Below are 19692 nucleotides of genomic sequence, written 5' to 3' on the forward strand. Positions count from 1 at the left end.
GAAAAATGTTCAGTTATATATTCTCTGTAGATTTTTTTATTTTTTTTTAATGGGTTGATTTCTTACTTCATAAGGATGATACTCCACCACTTTCTTGGCACATGAGATGCAAGATTGCTCAAGGTGCAGCTAATGGCATCAGTTTTTTACATGAAAACCATCATATCCATAGAGACATTAAAAGGTAAATACTACTCTTAAAAAAGCTTTTGGAAAACCATCTTTAGAGAATAACTTGCTCTCACTCTTTCTATTCAATATTCATATGCATGTCTTAACTTACAGCTCTCCATGAAACCTCTTCTCATTAAGACATCTATAATCTCCTTTATTCCAAACCCACTGACCTATTTTTAGTACTCACCCTATGTGATCTTTTTTTTTTGAACAGCATGGCATTTGTTTTTCTTGACTACTTTTGCCTTGTCAAAATTATTTTCTGGATCGCTCTTGTCCTCCGTCGGTGCATTTCAGTTTTCTTTCTTCTTGTGTAAATAACAAATATTTAATTGAGCACCTACTGTATATGCTAGGCACTGTAAATAATATAGTTAGCAAAAGTAGCACTTGTAGTGTTTGACATCAATCAAGTAGTCACTAATAATAGAACTTTAGTTAGTAGTATATAGTATTTAATATACAGTATTAGTATAAAGAAGAATTCTATGAAGAAGTGGTATTTTAGCAGAGATCCAAGGCATGAGGAGAAAGTAAGTGGGCACGATTTGAGGGTAGCTAAAGAAGGTAGGGAGAAGAGCATTCTAGACAGAAGGGACTACATTTGTAAGACCATTGTTAAGAGGGAACATGGAAGCATGGTGAATTACAGGAAGTGAAATGAACACAGTATAACTGAAATGCAGAAATTGAAGGAATGATTGATAGAAAATAAAATTATAGAAGTCAGCCTGGAGCTAACCCCTGTAGGATCTAATAGACTAAAGACTTCAGTTTTATCATAAATGTAATCAGATGCCATTGAAAAATTATAAGTAGAGATGTGGCATCATGTTTAAGTCTGGAGAAGATCACTGTGACTTGAGTGTAGAGAACAGTTTGTAAGAAGGGATAGTTAGGAGGCTATCACAGAAGTCTTGGTGGTTAGCAGTTCATGTCAAAAGAAGTGAGCAGATTTGAGAGATTAAGATGGCAGGACTGGGCACCTGGGTGTCTTAGTTGGTTAAGTGTCTGCCTTCAGCTCAAGTCATGATCCCAGGGTCCAGCATTGGGCTCCCTGCTCAGCTGGAAACCTGCTTCTCCCTCCCCCCCCTTCCCCCACTCATGTTCTCTCTCGCTCTCGCTTTCTCTCTCAAATAAATTTTTAAAAATCTTTAAAAAAATATAAGATGGGGGGGCGCCTGGGTAACGCAGTCGTTAAGCGTCTGCCTTCGGCTCAGGGCGTGATCCCAGCATGCCGGGATGGAGTCCAGATCGGGCTCCTCCACTGGGAGCCTGCTTCTTCCTGTCCCACTCCCCTGCTGTGTTCCCTCTCTCACTGGCTGTCTCTTTGTCACATAAATAAAAATCTTTAAAAAAAAAAAAAAAAAAGATGGGAGGACTTGCTGATATCTTGGCTGCAGAAGGGTCAGGGATGAGGAACATGTCAGGAATGGGGGCGCCTGTGTGGCACAGCAGTTAAGCGTCTGCTTTCGGCTCAGGGCATTATCCCGGTGTTATGGGATCGAGCCCCACATCAGGCTCCTCCAGTATGAGCCTGCTTCTTCCTCTCCCACTCCCCCTGCTTGTGTTCCTTCTCTCGCTGGCTGTTTCTATCTCTGTCAAATAAATAAATAAAATCTTTAAAAAAAAAAAAAAGGAACATGTCAGGAATGACTCCTGGATTTCTAGCTTCCTGAATTGCATTCTGGGACAATTGTGGCATGATTCACTTACATAGAAAGCACTGGAAAAGGACCAGGTTGAGGGTTGAGAATGTGAATTCTCTTTTGTACATGTTGTGTTTAAGATTCTTTTAAGATATATAAGTGGAGATGTTAGTGCAATATACAGATCCAGAGCTGAAAAAAGTCTGAGCTGAAAATATAAATTTGTGTATTACTTACATATAGGTGATAATTGAAGACCTATTACATGATTGTATTCTCTTAAGGAGAAGTAAGGATTAGGGAAAGGTCCTAAGATTTAGTCATGAGGAATTTTAAGACTTAAAGGCCAAATATAAGAGAATGATCTCAAAAAGGAATCTAAGAAAGTAGGCACAGAAAGGTCAGATGAGAACCTAGAGGGTGTGGTATTTGTGAAAACAAGGAAAGAGAGTATTTCCTGAGCGGGACTAGTCAAAAATGTCAGTTGCTTTTTAGAGGTCAGGATGAGGACTGAAAAATCACTGTTTGATTAGTGCCCTGAAGATCATTAGTATCTTTACAGAGCCCTACTTCCCCATAGTAATTGTGCAGAATTCAGGATGTAGTTGAGGACAGAGTGGGAGCTAGAGAACTGAAATGTGAGTGTAGACAAGTCTTTACGACATTTAGATAGTGAAGAGTGATTGCTGGAAATAATGTGTCATTCAGGAAACTTTTTTTAAGATGGCAGAGACTAAAGCACGTTTTTATACCTATGGGAAAAGGGAAATGATAAAATAGAAGAGAGAAGTCAGATAATTTATGGAGTAAGATTCCTGAGAACATAGGAAGGAGTACAAGTAAAGGGATCAGCCATAGATGAGAGAACAGACACAATCTCTCATCCATTACATATTGATGTATTTCCCTCTATTCTCACCTCGTGTCTCTTCTTCCCACAACGTGTTCTTGCTGACATTATATTGACTTCACCTGCTATCTGTGTGTGGGTGACACTCAAATCTGTATCATCAGCCTCTGATCCTATATTTTCAATACCTCCAGACCAAAAACACCTCACCTGGTCCCACAGCAGCCTCTAAATTAACATGTCAGAAATCAAATGGTATATGGGGCGCCGGGGTAGCGCAGCGGTTAAGTGTCTGCCTTCGGCTCAGGGCGTGATCCCGGCGTTATGGGATCGAGCCCCACATCGGGCTCCTCCACTGGGAGCCTGCTTCTTCCTCTCCCACTCCGCCTGCTTGTGTTCCCTCTCTCACTGGCTGTCTCTATCTCTGTCGAATAAATAAATAAAATCTTTAAAAAAAAAAAAAGAAATCAATTGGGATAGGCCGGTGATAGGTATAGTAAGGAGGGCACGTATTGCATGGTGCACTGGGTGTTATACGCAACTAATGAATCATCAAACTTTACATCAAAAACCAGGGATGTACTGTATGGTGACTAACATAATATAATAAAAAAATACTAAAAAAAAAAGAAATCAAATTCATTTTCTCTTCCAAACCAGTCTTCCTCCTGTATTCCCTTCTTGATCAAATGAAGTCACTATTCATCCTGTCTCCCAAGCTAAAGACTTTCTCATTCCTCATATCATAGTCATTACAAAGTTCATTGAATGTGCCTCAAAATTCTCAGCTCCTTTTTTTCCCCCAGCATTCTTTCTTTATTCAGACTCCCACCATCTCTCATTTGCTTTATTATAAGCTTTCCTGATCAGCCTTTAACTAGTCTGTTCCAGTTCTTATCTATTCACTACTATGCTGCCGGGTGGTGTTCTTAAAAATCAAATCTAGGGGTGTCTGGGCGGCGCAGTCGGTTAAGCTTCTGCCTTCAGCTCAGGTCATGATCCCGGGATCCTCGGGCAGTGTGGGGCTCCCCGCTCAGTGGGGAGTCTGCTTCTCCCTCTTCCTCTGCTCCTTCTCCTACTTGTGCGCACACTCTCTCTCGCTCTCACTCTTGCTCTCTCAAATAAATAAATAAAAATCGTAAAAATAAATCTAGTCTAACAGCACCAATTCCTTTCTATTGAAAACTTTTGCTGGTGTCCTGCTCTCACAAGATCAAGTTCATATTCTCTCCATGTTTCCTTGGCACCAGTTTCTTAAAATTGATCACATGTTTTCATGTTTTAATCACTATGTACATGTTGCTCCATTTGCCTGAAATACCATTTATCCCTCATTTAACCTTCAACTTATAACAGTTCCTACAAGACTAAGCACCCTGTTCACCCTCTTCTTAGAATTTTCTTCAGTTCTTCCAGGCATGTGGTTGTTCTGTCAGCATTTTGTATCTAATATCACCATTATGGAATATTTATTGGATTTTGAAAAATTAGTTATGTACCTTTGTCACAGACAGAATTTGAAAATCCCCCCTTCATGCAGGTCTGAGCTTAAATACTATTATATGTAGTGATTCCGTGATTCCTTGATAAAGTTTTATTGCAACTATACATGCATGAGTGAATGCAAGTAATGGATGAATGGATGAAGACCTTTTAACCATGTTCTTTCCTCTTCGAAAGATTTCGGATAGTACCAAAGAAAAAGAAAAAAGAATAATACCCAAAACTAGTATAACTGCATGTTCACTATATTGGAATTAAAATTAAAAACTTAAAAAGAAGCATAAAGAAATGAATAATTGAGATACTTTGGCTGGAAATTTGTTTTTAAATGAGTTGAGAAATATTAGGAAAGGAATAAGAATGGTGCTTTAGGAGACTGAGGGAAATTTTCCCTGTGATAAATTATTTATGAAATAATGAAAATATCTCTCACTAACGTGGACAGTTTTATTTCATTTTTATTCTCCTAAAATGTTTCCTCAAGAAACAAAGAAACAAAAAAAAGACAATCTTTTCTCTTTAGCTTTAATCTGAAATCTAGATTTATTTATACAAATTTCAGGCTTTTATGACATGTATTATAAAATGGTATACTCTGTAAATATGTACATATGTTCTGTATGTATGTAAATATGAACTGTTTGACTTGCTTGAAAAGAAAAATATTTCTTTTCAGTGCAAATATCTTACTAGATGAAGACTTTACAGCCAAAATATCTGACTTTGGGCTTGCACGGGCTTCTGAGAAGTTTGCCCAGACAGTCATGACTAGCAGAATTGTGGGAACAACAGCTTATATGGCACCTGAGGCTTTACGAGGAGAAATAACACCCAAATCTGACATCTACAGCTTTGGTGTGGTAAGTTTCACATAAAACAGGAATACCTGGGTGGCTCATTCGATTGTCTGCCTTTGGCTCAGGTCATGATCCCAGGGTCCTGGATTCGAGTCCCTCATTGGGCTCCTTGCTCACCAGGGAGCATGCTTCACCCCCTGCCTGCCGCTCCCTCTGTCTGTGCACATGCTCTCTCTCTCTCTGTGAAAAATAAATAAAATTTTTTAAAAGCAATTAGTGCATAAAACAAACCATGTCATACAGCACACATTTTAGTGTCATATTTTTTTAATGAAATTTTTTTAAAAGACATACACTTTGGCATTTTCTGATCTACTGGTCTGTTCTGAATAACTTTTAAGATGGAGTGAGTGGAAGTAGTCGGAGAAATTGGGTTCTACTGCATCTTATTTTTGCATATGTGTTTCCTATATGTTGCATACATGTTTCCATCAAGACAGCACTGTGAAGTTAAGGCACAGAGTTGTAGGGTATGCCTAAAATTTAGAAAATAACATTCTAAAAGCCAGAGAAAATGATTCTTGTGAAGAATGCCCTGCAAGACCGGAGAAAGATTGTCCAGAACACATATAGAGTGGAGCTGATTGTTTAGTAAGTTGCTAATAGAAAAGCACTGCTGTGGGGGGATTGGTGGAACCCAGGGTTTCTGTGAAGGAGTGGTGGCGCGAAATGACCACAGCTCATGTCCTTTTTGCTTTTTGTAAAAAAAGATTTTATTTATTTATTTATTTGAGAGAGAGAGTGAGAGAGAGAGCACATGAGCAGGGGGAGGGGCAGAGGGAGAGAGAGAGAATCTCAAACAGACTCCCTGCTGAGTGAGGAGCCCGATGCTTGGCTTGATCGGAGGACACCGAGGTCATGACCTGAGCCAAAACCAAGAGTTGGACGCTTAACCAACTGCGCCATCCAGGTGCCCCTGTCCTTTCTGCTTTAATGCCTAAAAGGCATATTGCAATGTGTGGAAATGATTAATCAGATTTCATGGTCAAGATCCATATTCTTTCCATATGTTGTCTTGAGTATTACAATAATGGACTTTTTTTTGTCTTCATAGGTTTTATTAGAAATAATAACTGGACTTCCAGCTGTGGATGAACACCGGGAGCCTCAGTTATTGGTAATTGAAAGATTTATTATCTTTTCCAGTCCTTTTCCCTTTGCATTTATAATCTAAATTTATACGGGTAAATTTGGCATCTAGCAATGTCTTTTTCTATTGGCAATCTTTTCATTGGCAATTACGTAGTGGCATATGGAAAGAGCATCACATATTTCTAATCTCAGCTGTGCCACGAAGTATTTGTGAAGCTTGGATAACTCACTTATATGTTCTATGTTCTGGGTAAAACCAGAATAGAACTATATGATTTTTTAGATCTTATATTTTTATTTTGTTACTTTCAGGGTGATTACTAACAGCTTTTTCAGCTCAGAGAGGAAAAACAATATGGCTTCCATTCAGATTTGTATCAGAGTGGAATTGCTAGAAAATTTTCTATCCATTTCCATTATGGAGTATTTTATTTATAAAGTTATGATAGAAAACTTGACCTATTTTATTAGGCATTCATTGGCAATGATATAAATAGACCAACTGAATGCTAAAACTATAAGAAAATTATGCGTGCCTTTTTTTTTCCTATAAATTTTAAGAACTTGGAGGGTATTTTTATAAAATTAAAGATTTACAGAAATCTTTTGTAATCTAAAGATTGCAGAAATATCTACTATCATATATGTTTTTCTTAAAACTAGTTAAATAACTACGCCGACTTTATTCTTATTTATGTATTCTAATGAGGCAAGCCAGTGTGACAAATTCAGGTAATATATGTATAACAGATTATTTCCCTAGAATGGAGATTAGAAAGTCAAAATGTATGATATATTTGATCAAGGGCTTGGTGTCATACTCTTAAGAAAAGCAGTGAGTATAATATCTATATATTATAATATTATTATTAGTGTCCCTTACTAAAAAATACATTATAAAACCTTCCATGGTTCCCTGAATATGTAGTAATGCATTATTACTTATTATGTAACATTTCACATTGAAGTATATTTATAGAACATAATATTACTGTGAAAAGTTATTATTTGCATAATATCTGGATTTTTTATAGTAGTGTATTTTGTCCTCATCAAAGAAATAAAATGATCTGTCCCAGTGGGTGTTGGTCATCAAGATAGAAGCCTGGGCTCCAGATAGAGTTTTGGAAGCATTAGTGCCAGGCATAGATAAAGCTTTGGGTGTGAGCTGGATTATACAGAGAAAGTGTGTAAATTAAAAATACAGGAGGACAAAAAAAAAAAAAGAAAGAAAGAAACTTGTTTTTTTCTATCCTGTAATTTTTTATATTTTTAAGTAAAGTCCACCAGTCTAAGGCCTAAATCCTTTTCCCTGAGACTTGTTCCACCTTCAAAATGTTATAAAAGCCTCAAACCTGTGGTTTGATTAAGGATAAAATACAGAAAAATACAGAATCCATCTCAGTCATAAGTTTTACACATGACCACATAATAGTGAAAAATCATAAAACTGCAGGAATGATTAAATACTTTCACTTATTCTTAAGATTTGAATGCAGTATGACTATAAAGTAATAAGATTTTATGATAAGTATAACCAAAAGGGAGTGATCCTTGAAGGAACCTTTATATCACTAGATTCTGCCATCACTCAAACACTTTCAAAATTCTTTTGGAAGAGTTTCTGGAGAGTTTACAATCGACCGCCTATAAATAGTCTTTTTCATGATATTAGTTTCCGAGGGCTGCTATGAAAAAAATTAGCAGAAACGGGGACTTAAAATGACAGAAATGTATTCTTTCCTAGTTCTGAAAGCAAGAAGCCTGAAATCAAGGTGTTGTCGAGGGCCACATTCCCTCTGGAGGCTCTAGGGGAGACTCTTGCCTTGCCTCTTCCAGCTTCTGGTGGCTGCTGGCACTCCTTGCCTCGAGGCCACCTCACTCCAGTTTCTGCCTCCATGGTCACATTATCTTCTCTGTGTCTGTTTTCTCTCTTTCTGTCTCTTGTACAGATGCTTGTCATTGAATTTAGGGCCCATATGGGTAATCTAAGATGACTTAATCTCAAAATGCTTAACTTAATTATGTCCACAAGGACCTTTTCTCCAAATAAAGTCACATTCATAGATTCTGGGGATGAGGACTTGGACGTATTGTTTTCGGGGCCGCTGCTCAACCCACTACATCATGCTGGTCCTATGCCTCTCTCCCTATACATTACTTTTTTATCATGGCCCTGTCCCCTTTTTCCTTCTCCTTTTTTCACTTTGATTCAATAATTTGAGTACTCGTAGAGAAGTTTGCTGTTTTGGGAGGAGAAGTCTGGGTCCAGATATTGGAATTGCATTATCTGGAGCACATCAAGAAGCAAATCACCCTAAAAATAAAAAATAAAAATAAAAAAATTAAATAAAAAGGAGCGAATCACCCTGTGCTGGTGGCCTAGTAAATGATGCCAGTGGGAATATGAGAACAATTTGCTCAGCAACATAAATACAAAAATTAGAAGGCAAGTGGCTGAAAGTATCTAAAAGATGTGTATGTATGTATCTGTGTATAAATATATGTATAAATAAATGAATAGGGTTTCTCCTGATGTCTTTAACTCTTAGTAAGTTTATAAAAATAGATAGTAAAAGAAGAGTACATTTTATTATGAAGTAGATTAAATAATTCCATTTACATTCTGATTTCCTTCACTTTTGTTTGAAACTCCTAAAATTAAAACAAAGTTTTAATATTTGTTTTGGGACACCTGGGTGGCTCAGTCGGTTAAGCGTCTGCCTTTGGCTCAGGTCATGATCCCAGGGTTCTGGGATCGAGCCCCACATCGGTCTTCCTGCTCAGCGGGGAGCCTGCTTCTCCCTCTGCCTGCCACTCCCCTACTTGTTCTCCGTCTCTTTCTCTCTTTCTGACAAATAAATAAAATAAAATCTTTAAGAAAACAAAACATTTGTTTTAAAGCTAGATATTAAAGAAGAAATTGAAGATGAAGAAAAGACAATTGAAGACTATATTGATACAAAGATGAATGACACTGATCTTACTTCCATTGAAACTATGTACTCTGTTGCTAGTCAATGCTTGCATGAAAAGAAAAATAAGAGACCAGACATTAAGAAGGTACTAATTTTTTATACTTATTTAAAAAGTGACAGAGGTGGGTTTCATCTTTTTTTCCTAAGTTTACATTTCAAACCAGCTATTTAATACAGTTCTTTTTTTTTTTTGTCTTTCTTTTTGAAAGGTTCAACAGCTGCTGCAAGACATGACAACTTCTTAAAATTTTACTGGAATAGACTCTTGATTTTTTTGTATCCACCTATCTAAACCATTTTTTAAACTAAGTATTTTTTTGTAAACATTCTTTTTTACCTTTAATAAGGCAGCATGGAGCAGTGCAGTGGCTATTAAAGCTTGTATAGAACCCCCAACAAACAGAACAAACAAAAGTAGAGCCATGATATCGACCCTAAGCCCTAGCTTGTTATTGTGACCCTCAGTCCTTGAGTAATCCCTGAGACTTCTCCTTGGAACTTCACCAAATACAGTTTGAAAACTGTAGAATTAGCAACAAAGAGGACTGGACCATAGGGTGAAAAGACCCTAGCCCAAATCCCAATTCTACTACTAATTTGCTGTAGAGTTTTTGGTAATCCCTTCCCAGCTTTGAGCCTTCTTTTTTTTCCACTGATATCATTAGGCTAATACCTATTGTGCTTCTCTGACAGGTAGTCATAAAAATCAAACGAGGCAGCATATGTACAAGCACTTTGTAACATGTAAAGTGATATAAAATTTAAAGTTTATGTATAATCCAATTATAGTCATTTGTTTATAGGATCATGTTCGCATTATGCTATTTTAAGCAGTCATTCACCACTAACCAAACATGCCCTGATGTTACTTCCGTGATGATATGGTCAATATTAGATTATGTTAGATGGCAAAATTGGAGGAATTTTGTAGATGTTGTTAAGGTCCCTAATCTGCTGACTTTGGGTATCAACAGAAAGACTGTGCTGGGTAGGCCTGTCCTAATAAGGTGAGTTCTTACAAGAAGCCTAAGAGATTATCCTGTGGGCCTTGAAGAAGTAAGCTACCGTGTTGTAAGAGGCCACATTGGCTAAGACCTAAGGGTGCCCTTCTAGGCTGAGAGCCACCTTCTAGCTGTTAGCCAGCAATAAAAAAACTGGGACCTGGGTTGTATAACCACAAGAAACTGAATTTTTCTAGAAAGAACAACTGTTTTTCTTCCCGTATTTCTGACCTACTGGTTTGCTTGCTAAAAATTTTTAATTTTAAATTTCTCTCAATATGTTCTATGAGAACCAAACAGATATTAAGAACAATTAATAAATGTTTTGCCTTACTTTTCTGACACATAATTAAGAGAAATTTAAGACATTCTGAAGCATTTTTTGCTCTATCCACTGTCTGGTTCTGTAACCATATAAAATGGCCATAGATCTCAGCTATCTGTTGTCCTTTTTATTCACTTTCAAAATGCAAGCATACCTCAGAGATATGGACAGTTCAGTTCCAGACCATCACAATAAAATGAGTATCACAATAAAGTGAGTTAAATAAATATTTTGGCTTGCCAGTGCATATAAAAGTTATGTTTACACTATACTGTAGTCTATTAACTGTGCAATAGCATATGTCTAAAAAAATAATGTACATACCTTAATTTAAAGATACTTTGTTACTAGAAAATGCTAACTATCATCTGAGCTTGCAGAGAGCTTTTTGCTATGAAGGGTCTCAACTGCACATTGATGATGCTGACTGATCAGGGTGGTGGTTGCTGAAGGCTGGGGTGGCTGTGGCAATTTCTTAAATGAAGTTTGTCCCATCAATTGACTCTTCCTTTCACGAACCAATTTCCCTGTAGCATGCAATGCTGCTTGATAGCATTTTACCAACAGTAGAAATTTTTTCAGAATTGGAGTCAATTTTCTCATACCCTGCTACTGCTTTATCAACTAAGCCGATGCAATATTTTAAATGTTTTGTTGTCATTTCAACGATCTTCACAGCATCTTCACCAGTAGATTCCATCTCAAGAAACTACTTTCTCCGCTTACCCCTAAGAAGCAACTCCTCACTTGTTAAAGTTTTATCATGAGATTGCAGAAATTTTGTCACAACTTAAGACTCTACTTCTAACGCTAGTTCTCTTGCTCTTTCCACATCTGTAGTTAGTTACTTCCTCCTCTGAAGTCTTAAACCCCCCAAAGTCATCTATGACTGTTGGAATCAACTTTCTTCATGTCAGCAATAAGACTGTTTGCCTTTCTTATCATTCATTTGTTCACTATATTAGAACTTTTAATTTCCTTCAAGAAATTATTCTTTGCATTCACAACTTAGCTAACTGCTTGGTGCAGAACTCCTAGCTTTTGGTCTATATTGGCTATTGACATGTCTTCCTTACTAAACTTAATCATGTCTAGCCTTTGATCTAAAGTGAAAGATGTGTGACACTTCTTTTCACCTGAACATTTAGAGGGCATTGTAGGGGTTATTAATTTGCCTAATTTCAATATTGTTGTGTCTCAGGGATTAGGGAGCCCCAAGGAGAAGGAGAGAGATGGGGGGAACAATAGGTCAGTAGAGCAGTGAGAGCACACACAACATTTATCGATAAGTTCCCTGTCTTATATGGACACTGTACTTGGTGCCCCAAAACAATGACAATCGTAACATCAAAGGTCACTGACTGCAGGATCACCATAACAAATATACTAATAATTAAAAGTTTGAAATATTGAAGAATTACCAAAATGTGGCACAGAGACACAGAGTGAGCAAATGCTGTGGGAAAAATGGTACTGATAGACTTGCTTAACCCAGGGTTGCCATAAATCTTTGATTTATAAAAGCTACAGTATCTGGAAAGTGAAGTAAAATGATTTATGCCTATATGTATGTATTTTAATTTTTTCCAGCTTTCCTGTGGTATGATTGACAAATAAATTTATATATACTCCAGGTGTTCAATGTGATGTTTTGATGTATGTATACATTGTGAAATGACTACCACAATCAAACTAATTAACACAATCATCACCTCACATAGTTACCTTTTTTGACTTTTTGATGTGGTGAGCACATTTAGGACCTACTCTCTTAGCAAATATCAGTATACAATACAGTGTTATTAACTATAGTCATCAAAGTGTACATTAGATCCCCAGAACTTAATCATTTTATAACTAAAAGTTTTTATTCTTTGACCAACCTCTCCCTCTACTCCTTTAAAGTTTGTACTATTTCACTGTGAGAATGGACACAGATAGGAATGGCTTTTTAATCATTCAAATTCTTTTTTTTAATCATTCAAATTCTAATGTCAAAAATGGTCAATATGGAGACAATAACAATGAATCTCCAAAATTAATGCTAAGATTTCATTCTTCTGATGAAATTACGAAAAAAAAATCATCTCATGAAATACTCTGACCTAAAACAATAATTAACAAATAAAATTAATTGGAACAAATATTCATTGATTGTTTTCAGTGGTCCAGACACTTGTAAGAGCAATGAACATATAATAATGAACAATACAAAGTCCTTGTTTTTTAGGAGCTTGCTCTAAGGAGAAAGTCTCTGTTCAATGGAGATGTGACACTGAGATGATAATACACAAGTAAATAAAACAAGATCAGGTAGTGAGAAGTATAAAGGAAACATTAAAACTATGTATTGTGATAGATTCCCTTGGCTAAAAAGCTTTAACAACACCCAAGCTCAAACAAACAAACAAAAAAACCTACCAGTGTATAGTCTCAGAAATGATAGGCATGTATTGTAACTTAGAAAAAAGAAAAAAAAAATCTAAACTGAATCAAGTTTTGTGTGTTTGTGTTATCAGAGGCCCTTAGGTTAGCAATGACCCAAGAATAAGACTTTGTCACAAAATTTCTACTATCCTGGGGTAAGGAGTATTGTCTTTCAGATTATGTCAGGTGTTTTCCTCTGCTAGGCTATTTATGCATCAGAGTAGCTTGTTGAAGATAGTTATTAAGGTTATCTAACTATATGTTTGCTTGCATTAACTCCATATTTATCTAGCAGCTTTTCCTTTTCATTTTGATTTCTTGCCTGGATTTGCCTTTTGGAAGATAATGCATAATGGCAAAGACTATTACGATCTACATATCACTTTCTGTTGCAGAGTGTCTTTTATGATTAGTAAAATCACATTCTAGTTTATACCTGAGTCTTTTGAAAGTTTAGGTAGCGTGAATTAAATCATGATTGATCATCTCAGGCTGACCTGCAATTCTAAAATTTAAACCTTAGACTTTGAATGACCCTTTCTCCTATTACAGCCATTCTAATAGCCAGCCTCTTTTTAGAATTATGAAGTAGCAACAATCCAGCAATTACACTACTAGGTACCCAAAGAGTACAAAAATAGTCATTCAAAGGAATACATGCTCCCCAATGTTTATAGCAGCATTACCTATAATAGCCAAATTATGGAAACAGCCCAAATGTCCATCAACTGATGAATGGATAAAGAAGAGGTGATATATGCCTATATACATAATGGAATATTATTCAGCCATCAAAAAGAATGAAATCTTGCCATTTGCAACAGTGTGGGTGGAACTAGAATGTTTTCACTAGGCAAAATAAGTCAGAGAAAAACAAATACCGTATGATTTCACTCATATGTGGAATTTAAGAAACAAACATGGGGGATAAAGGACAGAGAGAGAGGCAAACCAAGAAACAGACTCTTTATAGTTAAGAGTCTGTTGGTTACCGGAGGAGAAGTGGGTGGGAGGATGGGTTAAATAGGTGATGGGGATTAAGGAGTGCACTTGTGATGAGCACCAAGTATTGTATATAAGTGATGAATCACTCTTGTACACCTGAAACTAATATTACACTGTGTTAATCAACTGGAATTTAAATAAAAACTTTAAAAATGTAGCTAACATTATGGTAGTAACTATTTTGCAATATACAAGTATATTAAATCACCATGTTGTACACCTTAAAATTACACAACGTTATGTGTCAATTTTATCTCAGTAAAGCTGGAAGTTAAGCAAGGGACTGCATAGGTAGTTCCTCCTCTCCTTTGTAAAATGTCTAAATAATGACAGGACTTTTATTATAAAGTGAGGCATATCCCCATCACATATCTTAGAAGAAGACTAATGCTCTTCTTTATAGTGACAACACAGTTTGATTATTATTAGTGAATGGCCTTAAAAATATGTTGAAATGTTGACCAATAGCTTTTTTAAAAAAAGTTAGTATCACTTCCATTAATGTCATTCTTTGGTCAAATATTTTTAAATGAATTCATAAGTTAGTAGAAGAAACATACAGTAGCTTACTCTGTTAACCATACTAGGAAAAGCTACTGGACCAAGATCCCCCCCTTTGGCCAAAAAAGGTCAATAATAACATCTGCTGTTAAATATTCAGGGTTAGAAAATGACAAAGGAGCTCCAAAAATTTGCCTTTCCATAAAAACAATGAAAAAGATGGCAAAAATTGTCACAATTGACTTTTTTTCAGAACTAGAAAACAACCCAAGGAGAGTTTACTCAGGAAAAAGGGCTGAATCTCAATAGGAATGACAAGTTTTGTGGCATTTTAACTTATCCTATTATTATCATGCCTTATGTCCCAGGCCAGTGGCAGCCTTGAAAAAAAAAGCAGCCCACATTCTTGTTACCAGAGGGAGCAGAAGAGAGCTGGAGCTCTTTCCAAGCCTCATTCTGAAGGATTTGTAATTGTTTGACCTCTCTGGTGGTTCCCTGGAAGATGACACCCTAAGCCTTATCCTTATTTCACCTGAGTAAAGCTCACCTAGTGCTAAAACACTCTCTGTGGAGTCCTTTGTCAAAAACATTTACTGGCAAATGTTTTAATCACAGCTGCCTGAGGTGATGAATAACAGGATAAACAATAGGCCAACTAAAAAGCTTAAAAGGAAGAGCTGATGAATAAGATATTCATTATGGCTTTAAAATTCTCTAATATATTCCTGGGAACCTAGAAAACCATGTGCATGTGCAAGGCCATGCACATGCTGAAAGCAAAAAGGCCTGAGAAATCCCTAAGCTCTCACCTCTGGCTGACCTTGTGGCTCTGTGCAAGCAAGAAGTGAGAATTAAGGCAGTCTAAACTGCCTGGTTTAGTGTGGGAGGTGCCTCTCCACGCACATTCAGAGCCCTGACCAATACTCTTTTATTGAGAGATTTATTGGCTCCAGATGTTTAAGGAAATCTCTGTCTATTCCGTAGTGATGACTAAGCTGAGCAGAGACTTCGGTGACCATACATCACAGAGAATAGAGACTTTACAGAATTCATTTATTAAAGTCATAGAGACTTTACAGAATTCATTTATTAAACTAAAACAAATAGCAACAATAAGTCTTGGGAGGGGACAGAGTGATTTCCAAAATTGCAACATCATATTACTTAAAATGCCCAGTTTTCAACAAAAACATACCAGACATGCAAAGAAAAAGCAAAGTATGGCCTATACCCAGGAGGAAAAAAGTCAGTAGAAACTACCTGAGGAAGCCCAGATGTTGGATCTACTAGCAAAAGATTTTATCGGCTATTTTAAGTATATTCCAAGAGCTAAAGGAAATCATGTCTAAAGAACCAAAGTATAAGAATGTCTTATCAGGGGCGCCTGGGTAGCTCAGTCGTTAAGCATCTGCCTTCGGCTCAGGGAGTGATCCTGGCGTTCTGGGATTGAGCCCCACATCAGGCTCCTCCACTGGGAGCCTGCTTCTTTCTCTCCCACTTCCCCTGTTTGTGTTCCCTCTCTCACTGGCTGTCTCTCTCTGTCAAATAAATAAATAAAATCTTAAAAAAAAAAAGCATGTCTTATCAATTAAAAAAAATATATAAGAAGGAGCCAAATAAAAATCCCAATGTTGAAAAGTACAATAACTAAAATGAAAATTCACTAGAAGGACTCACCAGCATATTTGAGCAGCCCTCCCCCTGCAAAAAAATCAATAAACATGAAGATAAATCAATTGAGGAACAGAAAGAAAAGAGAATGAAGAAAAATGAGCAGATCTTTAGAGACCTATGGGACACCATAAAGTTTATCAAGATACATGTAATGGGAGTCCTAAAGGGAGAGGTGAGAAAATCCTAGAAAGAATATTTGAAGAAATAATGGACAAAAATTTCTCAAATTTGATGAAAAATATTAATCTAGGCATCAAGAAAATAACAGCTGCAAGTAGGATAAACTCAAAGAGATCCACACCTTGACACGTCATAAGCAAGGTCAGGGAATCTTGAAAGCATCAAAAAAGAAGTGACTCAGCAGGCATAAAGGATCTTCAATAAGATTAATAAATATATATTTATTATAGGTTAGGAAACCAGCTAATAACTTGTGAGAAATGAATATAAAATAAAGTTAAGGACTTTTTGTGCTTGAGTTTGGTATTATCAGTTTTGGTTACTTGGGGGGTTTTTTTGTTATTGTTTTTAATTTTATTTTTTCTTTTTACCTTTGGATCCCCTTTATTTTTTTTCCACCACCTGTCCTATTTCTGGAAACCACAGATCCGTTCTCTGTATCTCTGAGCTTGTTGGGGTATTTTTGTTTATTTTTTAAGAATCCATATATGAGAGATTATATAGTATTTTACTTTCTTTACCTGATTTATTTCATTTAGCATAATGCCCTCAAGGTCCATCTATATTGTTGCAAGTAGCAGGATTTCATTATTTTTTATTGCTGAATAATATTCCATTGTCTATATATACCACAGCTTATTTATCTATTCATACATTAATGGTCACTTAAGTTGTTTCCATATTTTGGCTTTCGTAAATAATGCCACAGTGATCTTGGATATGCATTTTCCTTTTTTTGTTGTTCTTTTTTTTTCTTGTTAGTATTTTTGTTTTCTTCAGATAAATACCCAGAAATGGAATTGCTGGATTATATGGTAGTTCTGTTTTTAATTTTTTGAGGTATCTCCATACTGTTTTCCCTAGTTCCACCAATTTATTTTGTCACCAACAGTGCATGAAGCTTCCTTTTTCTCCACATCTTCACCAACACTTATTCTATCTTGTCTTTTTGATTCTTGCCATTCTTACTAGTTGAGGTGACATTTCATTGTGGTTTTGATTTGCATTTCTCTGATGGTTAATAATGCTTAGCATTTTTCATATACCTGTTGGCAATCTGTATGTCCTTTTTGGACAAATTTCTATTCATATCTTCTACCCATTTTTAAATTTAATTCCAGTGTAGTTAACATACAGTGTTACATTAGTTTCAGGTGTATAATATAGTGATTCAACAATTCCATATATGACTCAGTGCTCATCAAGATAAGTATCCTCTTAATCCCCTTCACCTGGTGCACCCACCCCCCTACCCATCTCCCCTCTGGTAACCATATGTTCTCTGTACAGAATCTATTTTTTGGTATGTCTCTTTTTCCTCTTTGTTCACTGTTTTGTTTTTTAAATTGCAGATATGAGTGAAATCATATGATATTTGTGTTTCTCTAACTCACTTATTTGGCTTAGCATTCTACTTTCTAGATCCATGTTGTTACGGATGGCAAGATTTCATTCTTTTTTATGGCTGAATAATATTCCTCTGTGTGTGTGTGTGTGTGTGTGTGTGTGTGTGTGTGTGTGTGTGTATGACATCATCTTTATCCATTCATATCTATTCATATCTTTTGCCCATTTTTAATTTTTTTTGTTTTTTGTTTTTGTTTTTACTTATTTTTTTATTATGTTATGTTAGTCACCATACAGAACATCATTAGTTTTTGGTGTAGTGTTTCATGATTCATTATTTGCATATAACACTCAGTGTTCATTGCAACACCTGCTCTCCTTAATACCCATCACCGGGCTACACCATTCCCCCACCTGCCTCCCCTCTGAAACCCTCACATTGTTTCCCAGAATCCATAGTCTCTCATGGTTTGTTTCCTTCTCTGATGTCCTTCCTTTCAGTTTTCCCTTCCTTCCCCTGATGTCCTCTGTGCTATTCTTTGTGTTCCACCTATGAATGATACCATATGATAATTGTCGTTCTCTGCTTGACTTATTTCACTTAGCATAATCCCCTTGTTGTTGTTGTTGTTTGTTTTTTGTTTTTGGTGTTGAGTTGTGTGAGTTCTTTATACATTTTGGATATTAACCCCTTATCAGAAACATGATTTGCAACTATTTTCTCTCAATTAGTAGGTTGCCTTTTCATTTTGTTGATGATTTCCTTTGCTGTACAAAAGCTTTTTAGTATGATGTATTTCTAATCGTTTGTTTTTGCTTTTGTTGCCTTTTTTTTTTATGTCGATTCAAAATATCATCACCAATACCTATGTCAAGGAACTTAACCTCTATGTTTTCTTCTAGGAGTTTTATAGTTTCAGGTCTTACTTTCAAGTCTTTATTTTGAGTTAATTTTTGTATGTGGTGTAAAGTAGTCGTTCAGTTTTATTCTTTTGCATGTGACTGTCCAGTTTTCTCAACAGGACTTATTGAAGAGACTTTCTTTCTCCCACTGTACATTCTTAGCTCCTTTGTCATAAATTAATTGGCCATATATGCATGGGTTTATTTCTGAGTTCTCTATTCTGTTCTAGTGATCTATGTATCTGTTTTTATGGCAACACCATACTGTTTTGATTTCTATAGCTTTGTAATATAGTTTGAAATCAGGGAGCATGATGCCTCCAGCTTTGTTCTGTTCTCAAGATTGCTTTGGCTTTGTGGGTTTTTGTGGTTCTATACAAGTTTTAGGATTATTTGTTCTTTTTCTTTGAAAAATGCCATCATAATTTTAATAGTGATTGCATTAAATCTGTAGATTGCATTAAATCTGTAGATTGCTTAGGCTAATTTGGACATTATAACAGTATTGATTCTTCCAGTCCATGAGCATGATTTATCTTTCCATTTATCTATGTCTTCAATTTCTTTCATTATCATCTTGATGGATATTAATTCTTTTTTCAATGTTTAGTAGAGTTCATTAGTGAAACCATCTGGTCCTGGACTTCTGTTGGGAGGTTTTTGATTACAGATTCAATCTCCTTACTAGTAATTGATCTGTTAAATTTTTCAATCTCCTTACTAGTAATTGATCTGTTAAATTTTCTATTTCATCATGATTGGTCTTGGTAGGTTCTATGTTTTCAGAAATGTATCCATTTCTTCTATATTGTCCAATTTGTATATGTATAAATGTTCATAGTAGTCTCATGATTCTTAGTATTTCTGTGGTATCATTTGTAACATCGCCTTTCTTATATCCGGTTTTATTTATTTGAGTTCTCTCTCCTTTTTCTCCTGGTGAGTCTGGCTAAAGGGTTACCAATTTTATTTATCTTTTCAGAGAGCAAGCTCTTAGTTTCATTGGTCTTCTTTTACTCTTTATTTCATTTATTTCTGCTCTTATCTTTGTTATTTCCTTTCTTCTACTAACTTTGGGTGTCCATTTTGTTCTTTTTCTAGTTCCTTAAGGTGTAATGTTGTTTATTTGAGACTTTTCTTATTTCTTGAGATAGGCATTTATCACTATGAATTTCTCTCTTAGAACTGCTTTTGCTGCATCTCACAAGTTTTTGTGTTATATT

General features: G+C 35.9%; 1 protein-coding gene across 3 annotated transcripts in view; it reads left to right on the forward strand.

Annotated features, from left to right (window-relative positions):
• The window catches only part of IRAK4 (interleukin 1 receptor associated kinase 4), a 29343-nt gene extending 17278 nt beyond the window's left edge, over positions 1 to 12065 (forward strand). The window contains exons 8-12 of one of the 3 annotated variants that reach the window (XR_004621151.1): positions 75 to 184; positions 4856 to 5039; positions 6091 to 6153; positions 9037 to 9191; positions 9316 to 12065. Coding sequence is in view for 2 of the 3 variants with exons in the window: in XM_002927832.4 (XP_002927878.1) it covers positions 75 to 184; positions 4856 to 5039; positions 6091 to 6153; positions 9033 to 9191; positions 9316 to 9351 (552 nt within the window). In the remaining variant the exon portion in view is untranslated. Of the gene's footprint in view, positions 1 to 74; positions 185 to 4855; positions 5040 to 6090; positions 6154 to 9032; positions 9192 to 9315 lie in introns of all 3 variants that reach the window. The other 2 variants (XM_002927832.4, XM_034644681.1) reach the window with 2 other exon arrangements.
• The last annotated feature ends 7627 nt before the right edge of the window (positions 12066 to 19692 follow it).

The sequence above is a fragment of the Ailuropoda melanoleuca genome, chromosome 16 (assembly GCF_002007445.2).
Source record: "Ailuropoda melanoleuca isolate Jingjing chromosome 16, ASM200744v2, whole genome shotgun sequence".
NCBI lineage: Eukaryota > Metazoa > Chordata > Mammalia > Carnivora > Ursidae > Ailuropoda > Ailuropoda melanoleuca.